At 40.4% G+C, this 11,681-nt stretch overlaps 2 protein-coding genes across 2 annotated transcripts; one reads left to right on the top strand and one right to left on the bottom strand.

Annotated features, from left to right (window-relative positions):
* Positions 1-1,346: 1,346 nt before the first annotated feature.
* Positions 1,347-2,817, bottom strand: LOC149384163 (uncharacterized). Its single transcript, XM_089629279.1, has 3 exons — positions 2,786-2,817; positions 2,474-2,672; positions 1,347-1,818 (listed from the first exon to the last, which is right to left on the bottom strand). The coding sequence occupies exons 1-3, from the start codon at positions 2,800-2,802 to the stop codon at positions 1,468-1,470; spliced, it is 567 nt and encodes a 188-aa protein (XP_089485405.1). The 5' UTR covers positions 2,803-2,817; the 3' UTR covers positions 1,347-1,467.
* Positions 2,818-10,442: 7,625 nt separating this feature from the next.
* LOC149384162 (LOB domain-containing protein 23-like) lies at positions 10,443-11,203 on the top strand. Its single transcript, XM_089629278.1, has 2 exons — positions 10,443-10,855; positions 10,949-11,203. The coding sequence occupies exons 1-2, from the start codon at positions 10,494-10,496 to the stop codon at positions 11,061-11,063; spliced, it is 477 nt and encodes a 158-aa protein (XP_089485404.1). The 5' UTR covers positions 10,443-10,493; the 3' UTR covers positions 11,064-11,203.
* Positions 11,204-11,681: the final 478 nt, after the last annotated feature.

The raw sequence follows: 11,681 nt of genomic DNA, 5'->3' as shown, positions 1-11,681 counted from the left end.
TGCAGAGAGAAGGGAAAAAAAATGCAGATGAGTATTGTCTGAGAGAGAGAAGCAGATTTGCGTATCTCAATAAGGGAAAAAAAAAACGCAATAGAATAAGTTTAGATTTATCGCTCTGATACCATATAAAAACAGGGAAAGCAATAATGGAGATTGATGATTTTATTAAATGAATATGCCTTGTTTATATAGGCGTGTACATAACTGATATTAGCTATACAACAGGAAATATAATAGGAAGCGATATAACAACAGATTACAATCAAAATAATAGGAAACTAATTAGTGGCAGGATAATAGCAAGTAATTGTTATGGAGATAAAATAGGAACTAAATCCTGGCTGAAAGTCAGCGTGAATGTGGAAGGAGTCAGCGTGGATGTAGACGTGTATATTGTTCAACAATAGACTTTACTAACTCTAACAAAGCACGTACAATAGATTACTTCACGTTGCAAAAAATATTAAGCGAGCAATAATATAATTTGGTTTGAGCAATTCAGCCTTGGATGCATACTCTGGGTACAATCGTCTCCTCATGACCCAAATATCTCTTTTGAAAAGAGGACGAAGTCTCATATCAACATAAATGCACTCACATCAGTTTGAGGTCGTGATTTCGAGTCACAATCTGAACGAATTTCCTCTTAAAAATTACAAAAACATTGTCTTTGCTTTTTGGACCTAAAATATCACGACGACAAACAATTTAATGTTGAATCTCATTTATATCCTCAAATCTCTTTCATCTATCTCATTTTGTTCCGAATCACTTCCAAAAATCCCATATTCACATTCGAAATCCATCTTCGAATTAAAAAGTGGATATATATTTTTCTTCATATTTTTGGATAAGTTTTAGTGCATGTAAATATCATTGAAGAACAAAGTGAAATAAAATTTCACGGAAATCCTTCAGAAAACATTAGTCTATCGGAATCCGCGGAATCCATCAGAGTATATCACAGAAAAAGTATAACTTTTTTATTATAGAATCTGATGATTTCTACTTTGTTCTTCAATAATATATTTACATGCATAAAAAAAAATCATAAAATATAAATAAATGATTTTGAACGCATTTAAATTTCACAATTTGTTCGAAAACGGATTTTCAAATTGAAAATTAAAGTCTGAATGAAAAATATGTAAAACACTGAGAGTAAAAATGGAGGTAAAGAAAAAAAAAAGAATGAGAAATATTAAGGATTAAAAGTAACAATTTGTATATTTGATACAGGTTTAGGTTACGATTTTTGTTTTTGTTTTTTTTTCTTCGGTATTACTGTTGAAAGCAGTATCCATCTATTACTATCTACATGGAATATAGTTACAAGTTCTGATGCAAAAGAGAGTACAAGCTCTCCAAGATTCATCATTTCCCACGGACTTCTAATATTTTCCCTTTCCACATTAAATTGCATTACACACCAAAATTTATAGGGACTGAACATATTGGACAGTTGAGTCAGTCGGGTCTCTTGTCGCGTTGAACGGCTCGTGGGACGAACGACAAGCCGCGAGCTTTGCGGCGACCAAAAGTGACAGCCGAGGGAGACGAGTCAGAAGTGGTTAGCTTTGACACGGCAGAGACGAGACCTTCCATGGCATTGTCGCATTTGCTCTCGACTTCCATCGCCGAAGAAGATCCATCGTCGGATTGTCTGTGCCGTGTGTGCTTTATGCGGTGTTTCTTGGAGGGACGGGACTTTCTGAAGAACTCGAACGAGGTCGGAAACTTGTGCTTGTCCACCACATGTTGATGACGGCTTTTGTAGCTTTTGAATTTCAGACCACACTCTTCGAGCAGGCATTCATACTGAAACATCACACCAAAGAGCCAAATAATTGAAACATGAACATTATTTTCTGCAGGAAACAGCGTGAAAATCGAAATTCGATGGGGAAAATTTTATGTGCGCAATCTGTCTGATAATTTTCAATTTTTCTAAAAGCACGTCCAGATATAAATGTGAAAATATTTTTCACTCGCAGCTTCTTCTTCAAAATTTAAGTTTTTGAAAAGTAAAATCCGTGTTCCTGAGGAATGGTTAGCGCTAAATACACAGATTTATACCTTATTTTGCCCGATGAAAGTCTAAAACGTAATATAGAGTGAAGAATCGAAATTCAAGGGAAATCGCGTGTACGAGTTCTTTCCCACCGTTAATTTTCAGTTTATCTAAGGTGTAGTTTCTTTTTTCATCTTCAAATTTTCAATTTTTTTTCAATAAATAAAATCCGGTTCCAAACAAATGGTTGACACCAAAACACAGGCATCCAAGCCTTCTTTGGGATGATGAAAGTTCAAAACATGAAGTTTATTTCCCTCGGAAAAACGGAACAAGAAAACAAAGTTTTAAGGGAAATCACATGCGAGCTCAGTACTTTCTCTCTGTTAAAATTTTCAACTGTTATTTAATTATAGAAAAATGCATAAATCTTTACTGAGATCAAAAGCGAAAATGAGGTACCACTTCATAGCCTCGTGCGAGTTTGGCCTGAAAGAACGAGTCATGCGATTCGGAAATGTGAAGGCTAAGTAGTCTAGATGTCGAAAAAACCCTCGAGCAAATCGAACACGAAGCCGTGTGACGAGCATTGTAATGATCTTCGAACTCCTCCAACGAACCCAATCGCGAATCACAGCCAGCAATGGGACAACAAATAACCCTGCCAAATAAACCAAAACGACCCTATTGAAAAAAAAAACACTAAAGCGCTATCAATTATTTTCTTTATGTGCTTGAATCAGTAAAGTTAAGCAAGAGTGTGACCGACCATACTGGAAATCTTCATTCATAAAGTTTCAAACATAGTGCTTTTCGTCTTCGGTTAAGTCAAGAGCAACCTGAAAAACTAGAACAGTTCCATCATAAAGTTAACGAGATTTCGAATTCTGATGATCGCAATCGGAAAACAACCTATTTCCGATCTGACAGCATTCACAAAGGCCTAAACTCTACTAACTCACCCCTATGATCTATGTAGGAAATACGATCAACACCAATTAGGCAGTATTTTATCCTAGCTTGATCTACACGCAACACAGACGAACCAAATAACAAGATGAACAATAAAGAAAGAAGAACACTGGATTGTTGACGAGGTTCGGCGTTAACTAGCCTACGTCCCCGCGAACTCCTTCAGGCAAAGGTAGTCCGATTTGCACTAATCACCAAGAACAAATACAACCGTACAATCCACACTTCCTCTGAGTTCGATCTAATACAAACACACATTCGAGCTCGGCTTTTCTCTCTCTAAGAATCTCACTCAGAGCTTGCCTCTTTCTCTCTCAAGTGTTTTTCAGATCTAAAACTCTCAATCAATTGTTACATTCACATTACAACGAAAACCAGAACTTAAAGACTTCATAACAGACTTGTAACCGTTTTCATCCTCAGCGTCAATCTCAGCCGTTGAAGATCTTCTAATCCTCGCCATTCACTTGTCCACGTCACTGAGCACGTCTTCACACTTGGCGATGATACCAGCTCGCTCAACTTAGCTCGCCCAGCTCGCTCAAGTTAGCTCGCAGCTCGCTCAAGTTAGCTCGCAACTCGCTCAAGTTGTAGCTGAATACAACATCTCCACCTTCAGCTTCAACTTCATCCATGTCCCTCCCTCTTAGTGCAAACCATAACCTTATACCTGAATTCATCGTTCGATCTTCACCTCCACTAACCTGTCATAACTCTCAGTAGTTTAAGACAGTGCTTAAACTTACTAAGTGTCACAACCTTAGTACCCACGTCAGCAGGATTGTCATCAGTGCTGACCTTCTCCATGTTGATATCACCATCTGAAATTCGTTCCCTGATGAAGTGATACTTGATATCCACATGTTTGGTCCTGTCATGAAAAACCGGGTTCTTACACAGATGTAGTGCACTTTGGCTATCTGAGTAAATAGTCACCGGGCCTTCATACAGGTTCAATTCTCTCAGAACTCCCTTGAGCCATATAGCCTCCTTCACAGCCTCAGTGGCTGCAATGTACTCAGCCTCTGCAGTGGACAAAGTCACAATGGGTTGCAGCTGTGACTTCCAACTGATGCAGTTTCCACATAGCAGAAAATAGAAGGCAGTGGTGGACTTTCTTGTGTCTCTATCTCCAGCAAAATCAGAGTCAACATATCATTTTACCTCAACTGCAGAACCTGTCTTCTCATAGACCAATCCAACATCTGTAGATGAGGCAATGTACCTTAGTAGCCACTTCATGGCAAGCCAATGCTCTCTTCCAGGGTTTGACATGAATCTGCTGAGAGTACTAATAGCATGAGCCAAGTCGGGCCTAGTGCAGATCATTGAGTACATAAATGACCCCACAGCACTGGAATAAGGCACACTTCCCATGTACTCCTTGTCAGACTGAGAGCTTGGACTTTGATCACTTGAAAGCTGAAAGTGAGTACCAAGAGGATGCCTGACAGGTTTTGAGCCCCTCATGGAGAATCTGTCAATAAGTTTCTCCAAGTAACCTTGCTGGGACATCATCAATTTGTTCTTGTCCCTGTCCCTTAGAATACTTATTCCAAGTATCTTCTTGGCTTCTCCAAGATCTTTCATGTCAAACTCAGTACTCAACTGTTTCTTCAGTTTCAAAATCTTGTTCATAGATTGGTTGATCAAGAGCATGTCATCAACATAGAGGAGAAGAAACACACAGCTCAACACATCTGAGCCCTTGAAGTACATGCAGGGGTCATGAGAACTTCTATTGAACCCTCGCTTCATCATGAATGCATCAAACCTTTTGTACCATTGTCTTGGAGACTGTTTAAGACCATACAGTGCCTTCTTCAATAAGCACACATGGTCCTGGTCTTTGTGAACCTCAAAACCCTCTGACTGCTCCATGTAGATGGTTTCTTCCAGATCTCCATGTAAGAAGGCTGTCTTGACATCCATTTGGTGCAGCTCCAAATTGAATTGAGCTACCACAGCAAGCATGATCCTTATAGTTTTGTACTTCACCACATGGGAGAAGATCTCTGTGTAGTCAATTCCCTCCACCTGAGTAAAGCCCTTTGCTACCAAGCGAGCCTTGTACCTGACTGGATCACTGGAGTCAGCACCTTCCTTGATTTTGTAGAGCCATCTACAGGCAACTGGTCTCTGATTTTGAGGTCTCTTCACAATAATCCAGGTGTGATTTCTGTAGAGAGATTCCATTTCATCTTTCATGGCCTTGAACCATTTCTCAGATTCAGCACTGCTCACTGCTTCCTTGTAGGTCATGGGTTCCTTCATTTCTATCTCCAAAGCAGAAGTAAAAGCATAGGCAAGCATTTCTGAGTAGACATTATAACCATATCTCCGAGTGGGCTTAGGAACCCTCTTGCTCCTATCTCTGACCAGCTGATATGACTATGGAGAGGCTTGGTCTTCATTTGGCATGTCATACCCTTGACTGTCTTGAGCTTGAATTTCAGAGTCCCTTGTGGAACTCAGCTGTTCATTTGCTGAGGAAGACCTGTTTGCATCAGACCCCAGCTCCACCTGATCCAAGTTTACTGCAGCTTGCTCCACCTGATGAGGTACTTCACTCCCAGCCTGGAGTTCAATGGTGGTTTCAATGGAGCTTGTGGCAGTGTCCTCAGAACTTGTACCTGTCTCATCCTTTCTGAAACATGGGAACTCAAACTCATTAAATACCACATCCCTACTGATAATGGTCTTGAACCAAGAGCCGTCCCTAACCCAAAGTTTGTACCATTTCACTCCCTGAGGATAGCCTAGAAAGATACACTTAAGGGATCTAGGTTCAAGCTTTCCTATACTCTGATGTGCATAGGCAGCACAACCAAAAGTTCTAAGGTTACTAAGGTCTGGTGGCTTGTTGGTCAAGATTTCTTCAGGTGTTTTGAAGTCTAGGGCACTAGATGGACATCTATTAACAAGGTAAGCAGCAGTAACTATGGCCTCACCCCAGAAACTCTTAGATAACCCTGAGCTAAACAGCATGCATTTGGCCTTATTCAGGAGAGTTCTATTCATTCTCTCAGCTACCCCATTCTGTTGAGGAGTCAACCTAACAGTCATATGCCTTTGGATACCTTGGCTGGCACAATAACTATTGAACTCCTCACTACAAAACTCAAGACCATTATCAGTTCTAAGGGTTTTCACTTTTCTATCAGTGAGGTTTTCTAAGAGGGTTTGCCATTCTCTGAACTTACTAAAGGCTTGGCTCTTGTGTTTCAACAAATATATCCAAACTTTTCTAGTAAAATCATCAATGATAGAAAGGAAATAAGAGTTACCTCCATGTGTGGACACCTTGGCAGGACCCCATAGATCAGAGTGAACATACTCCAGTGGGAGCTTTGACTGGTGTTTGCCAATGGTGAACTTGAGTTTGTGTTGCTTTCCCAGAATGCAGTGCTCACAGAACTCCACCTTGCTGACCTTCCCTTTGCCTAGGAGTTGTTGATCACACATCACTTGAAGTCCACTGTCACTGATATGCCCAAGCCTGTTGTGCCACAGCAGGGCATTTTTGTCTTTAGTGCTTGCTGCTAAGGCAGTTTGACCAGTGAGCGCTTCTCCAATCAGGTAGTAGAGCCCTGATATTTTCTGACCCCTTATAGCCACAAGGGATCCCTTACATATCTTCATAGAGCCATTCTTGATGCTGTTGGTGTAGCCTAAGTCATCCAAGACTCCGATAGAGATCAGGTTTCTTGACAGCTCAGGCACCAGTCTCACATCAGTGAGGATCCTTATTGCACCATCATGCATCTTGAAGCTGACTGAGCCTACGCCTGTGACTTGACAGGTCTCATTATTCCCCATCACCACCTTGCCTCTTCCTTGTTCCTTGAAGTCTCTTAGCCATGACTTGTTGTTGGTCATATGGAAAGTACAACCTGAGTCTAGGATCCACTCAGAATCAGATCTTTCATTTACCACTGAGAAGACTTCACCATTGTCATAGCCTTCTCCAAGGTTGGCAGAGTCAGTGGTTTCTTGGTTTGATGTGTTGGGTTTAGAAGCATTCTGATTCTTCTTGATCCAGGAGTAGCAATCCTTTTTGATATGGCCAATCTTGTTGCAGTGATAGCATTTCTTGTCAGCATTGAGTTTTGGTGCCTTGTTGGAGTTTGCTGACTTGTTACTGGGCTTGTTCTTGCCCTTCTCTTTGTTTGTGGATCTTGATTGGCCTCTGCCCTTGGCCATGTGATTCTCACCATCACCATGCTTGTCAGCTTTGATCTCTAGGGCTCTAGATTTGAGAGCAGAGATCACCTCCTCCAAAGTGATTGAGGATCTTCCATACTTGATGGCTAGCTTGACTTCTTTATACATGTCAGGGAGAGAATTCAGGATGATAATTGCCTGATTCTCATCACTCAACTCTTCTTTATCTCTTGAGTTAGCCAGCTCGATATTCATCTTGAGAAACTCATCAAGATTTTGTTCAAGAGACTTAGCTGTGTCCATCTTGAAACCAAACAGCCTTTCCTTCAGATAAATCTTGTTGGATAAAGACTTTGACTGGAAAAGTTCATCCAGTTTCTTCCAGATCTTGGATGGCGTGTCTTCTTTATCCACGAGCCTGATGATCGAGTCTGACAGGTGAAAGATTATAGTACCTGTGGCTGTTTCAAGCATCTCATCTTTCTGATCTTCTGGAAAATAAGGCGGCCACGTCACCGGATCTATAATGACTCGCAGCAATTTTTGTTGCGCGAGGAGAGCAGAGATCTTGCGTCTCCAGATGCGGAAATCGCCGGTGCCGTCGAATTTGTCGATGTCGATCCTCATTGCCGAGAAATTGTTCCACTGCAGGGGATTCCCTGTAGATCTCTCTGGTTGCGTTGAGGTCGACGAGTCTCCTTGTTCAAGCCTTGCGTCCGATGGCGATTGAGCTACGCCGTCGTTGTCCCTGTCCGGATTCTGGTTCTACGTTCCCTCCAGTGTTGCGAATCAAGCAGCGATCCTCGAGTCCACGAAGATCGCCAAACACGAACGCCAAAAGGTGAGCCTCGCTCTGATACCACTGTAGGAAATACGATCAATACCAATTAGGCAGTATTTTATCCTAGCTTGATCTACACGCAACACAGACGAACCAAATAACAAGATGAACAATAAAGAAAGAAGAACACCGGATTGTTGACGAGGTTCGGCGTTAACTAGCCTACGTCCCCGCGAACTCCTTCAGGCAAAGGTAGTCCGATTTGCACTAATCACCAAGAACAAATACAACCGTACAATCCACACTTCCTCTGAGTTCGATCTAATACAAACACACATTCGAGCTCGGCTTTTCTCTCTCTAAGAATCTCACTCAGAGCTTGCCTCTTTCTATCTCAAGTGTTTTTCAGATCTAAAACTCTCAATCAATTGTTACATTCACATTACAACGAAAACCACAACTTAAAGACTTCATAACAAACTTGTAACCGTTTTCATCCTCAGCGTCAATCTCAGCCGTTGAAGATCTTCTAATCCTCGCCATTCACTTGTCCACGTCACTGAGCACGTCTTCACACTTGGCGATGATACCAGCTCGCTCAACTTAGCTCGCCCAGATCGCTCAAGTTAGCTCGCAGCTCGCTCAAGTTGTAGCTGAATACAACAATCTGACTATCAGTATTTAACCTAACAGAAGTTCTTTCAAACGGACCATAAAAAAGGCAGTACCACAAGTTTTAGATTTTAAATTGCGTTCGATTCAAGTTCATACCTGTTTGGCGAGAAGCTCTCGCTCGACGTTTCCAGAAGAAAAGAATGGAGATTCTGGCATGAATTTACGACAGAGTGGTTTCCAGTACGGAAACTCTGATTGACTCTCCACCTCCATTGCCATGGCTGACCACCACACCGTACTCCAAGAATGTTCTTCTTCTTCTTCTCCGTCCACCTTGCAGTTTGAATTACCATCATATTTTCGACTGGGCTTTCAGTAGATAAAAGGCCCGATTATCAAGGAATTTAATAACGAGGCCTTTAAAAGCCCAGCTTTCGTGTTGGTCTCAGTGTATATAGTTCTAGGGTTTTTAGGTTTCGTTTCGTTTCCTCAGTCGTCTTTCAGGTGTATAAAAAATGGTGAGTTCTTCGACGACCGATACTTATTTTGGAGTCTTGACACACTTCTCACTGTTTTGTGTGCGTTTGGTGATCGATAGGCTCCGAAGAAGGTCGTGTAGGGTTTGGCAAAGATGAAGACGGTAAGCTTCACTCAACTTTCTTGTATTTTGCTTATGAATTTAAATTCCGAGCCTTGTTTTGGACTCGTTATCTGTAACGATTCGTGAATAGGAAAGTTGAGATGTTTTGAGTGAGTTTTACACGAATTAGCGCTAAGAATGGCTAAGCATATTGATTATAAAGAAAACGCAATATAACGTATATCAAATGCTACCCTTTTTGTTTGAGGTTGAAAACTAAGCCAACCAAAAATCCGACATTGATTATAAATGAAGAGTTTGGAAGTAAACAACGTTAAATAAAGCAAAAGTTTTTCACTCCAGAGTTATTCAACATGTGTACCACTTTTAGGCTATAATGGGCCTTTTGGTTTAATTTTCTAAATTCGTTTTCTGTTTTTAAATTATGTTTTTTATTTTGATTTTTAAATTTAAAAAACAGATTTAGAATTACGTTTCAGAATATTTTAAATGCTGTTTCGTTATGTTTCCATTCAATTGTTTTAAAATATAAGAGAGATAAAATAGAAAACAAATTTTCATTGTTTTCTGTTTTCTAAACAAATTTTAAAAAAAAAACAGAAATATTATTCTAAATCTGTTTTCTAAAAACATAAGAAAACATGTTTTCTAAAACTGTTTTCTAGAATTTAGAATCAGAAAACAGAACGGGGCCTAAATTAGTCAATATTTTTTGATCTCGTGAAATAGTTTAAAGTTAATTCTTTTTTGTCCTACGTTGGTTGAAATCCAGTTTGATTGATATATTTTTTGTGTATTGGGTAGAAATGGGTACAGCGAACCGAATCCCATCATAATGAGTGGTCATATCATTGGGATGTGAGTGTCGCTCTCCATGGAGCGTCCCTTGCTCTTCTGCCAAAAAAATTCTGATGTCCGCCGTCGGAAATTAAAATGATTATTAAAAAGGGGTATTTTTGTACTGAATAAGTCTCTCTCCTCTATCATAGTCATACTTTAGGAATTTTGAGGTGTTGATGGAAAATGGTTAAAAAAAAAAAAAAGGTTTGGAATTAAGGAGTATTACGAAGCCCAAGCCTAATTATGAATGTGTAAGGGAAGAGAGCGTGCGTTATGTTTGATGTGTGTCGAGAGAGCGTGTGTTACCCACACTTTCTTCCAAACGTGTCAAGGAGAGAGGCTATACGCATACCCCTTTGAAGTGGTCAACAAGAATCACTTCGGAATCGCAAATATATCTTATCCAGTTGTTACACAAAATATATCTATTATTCTCGCAAATATATATGATACGATAGAAGAAAAGAAAGGGGTAGATATATGAAGAGAAATTATTATTATAAAATAAGATGTCGTTGACGAGGGAGCAACAGCAGGCGTGCGGGGCGTGCAAGTACCAACGGCGGAAATGCAGCGAAGGGTGCGAGCTGGCGCCGTATTTTCCGGCGGAGCAGGCGGAGAGGTTCCAGGCCGCGCACCGGCTTTACGGCGTGAGGAACATGGTGGGCATCCTGAAGAAGGTTCCAGAAGGGTCACGCAAGGACGCGATGACGTCGATAATCTTCGAGTCGGAGATGCGGGCCCGCTTCAAGGTGCACGGTTGCCTCGGGGTGGCCCACCACCTCCGAGCCAAGCTCACTCAGCGGACCCTCCAACTCGCTCAGCTCCACGCCCAGATCGCCCTCCGCCAACCCACAAATCACCATTTCACGTACGTACGGATACTAACACTACGTCGTCCGTAATCCACACTATATCTATCTTTTTTTTAATTTATTATGTTTTTTTTTTTTGGGTGGTGCAGCGAGGAATCGATACTCGATAGCAACAGCGTTATTGGTACTTCTGATGATCCGTCCATTCAAATCAAACACTTCGCTTCTTACACTTTGGGAGACGAACAAATTCACAACTTTTAGATTCCTATTTGACCATTATACAGTCAAGCTTTTTTTTTCGGAATTCGTTATGCAGTCAAGCTTAGTCTTATCATCATCATCTATGACGAATTCCGTTTTCACTGTATCTATACAATCGCACCCCTCTTTTCGCGAAAACGTCGCATAGATTTTTTTTTCCTCTCATTTTGCTGATTGTACGCAATATATACTATTTAGATTGTATGTATTATTTGAGTAAATGAAATCAGAGTTGGATGCGAAAAAGGGATATATTTAATAGTGAAAGCTTGAATATTTTAAAAGTCATATTTTGTGTTTTTTTGTCAATTGTTTTTTTTTTTTTTTAAGTTAGAGGGATTTCATAACTCCCATTTTGAAAATATACAAGTCTTTTTATTGGGAAGTAGCGGATTCAAGCATACAATACAAACTATAGATATACCATTGGCATATGAGAAGGAGTGGTGGTTGGGAAGAGGTGCGATGGTTTAGGAGCATTAGAGCATCTGATCATTTGCTTAACGATTAAAGGGATTTGCTAGTAAATAGTAAAACTTCTAAGCTACTTGTTTACCATTGTTTTGTATATTAGCTATTGATTTAGCTTAACAAATTAGGTCTATAGAGCAAATTGCT

Source organism: Urtica dioica, chromosome 10 (assembly GCF_054948205.1).
Source record: "Urtica dioica subsp. dioica isolate 48M chromosome 10, U.dioica_male_clone48M_v1_H2, whole genome shotgun sequence".
Classification (NCBI taxonomy): Eukaryota; Viridiplantae; Streptophyta; class Magnoliopsida; order Rosales; family Urticaceae; genus Urtica; species Urtica dioica.
Note: the sequence above shows the minus strand (reverse complement) of the source record. Positions and strands in the feature narration are given on the sequence as shown.

Excerpts from the sequence above, each read along its gene's own strand:
- LOC149384163 (XM_089629279.1), bottom strand. Across the intron at positions 1,819-2,473 it reads TCGCACGAGGCTATGAAGTG|TATGAATGCCTGCTCGAAGA; the intron begins GTACCTCATTTT and ends GTGATGTTTCAG.
- LOC149384162 (XM_089629278.1), top strand. The coding sequence starts at position 10,494 with ATGTCGTTGACGAGGGAGCAACAGCAGGCGTGCGGGGCGTGCAAGTAC. Across the intron at positions 10,856-10,948 it reads CCCACAAATCACCATTTCAC|CGAGGAATCGATACTCGATA; the intron begins GTACGTACGGAT and ends TGGGTGGTGCAG.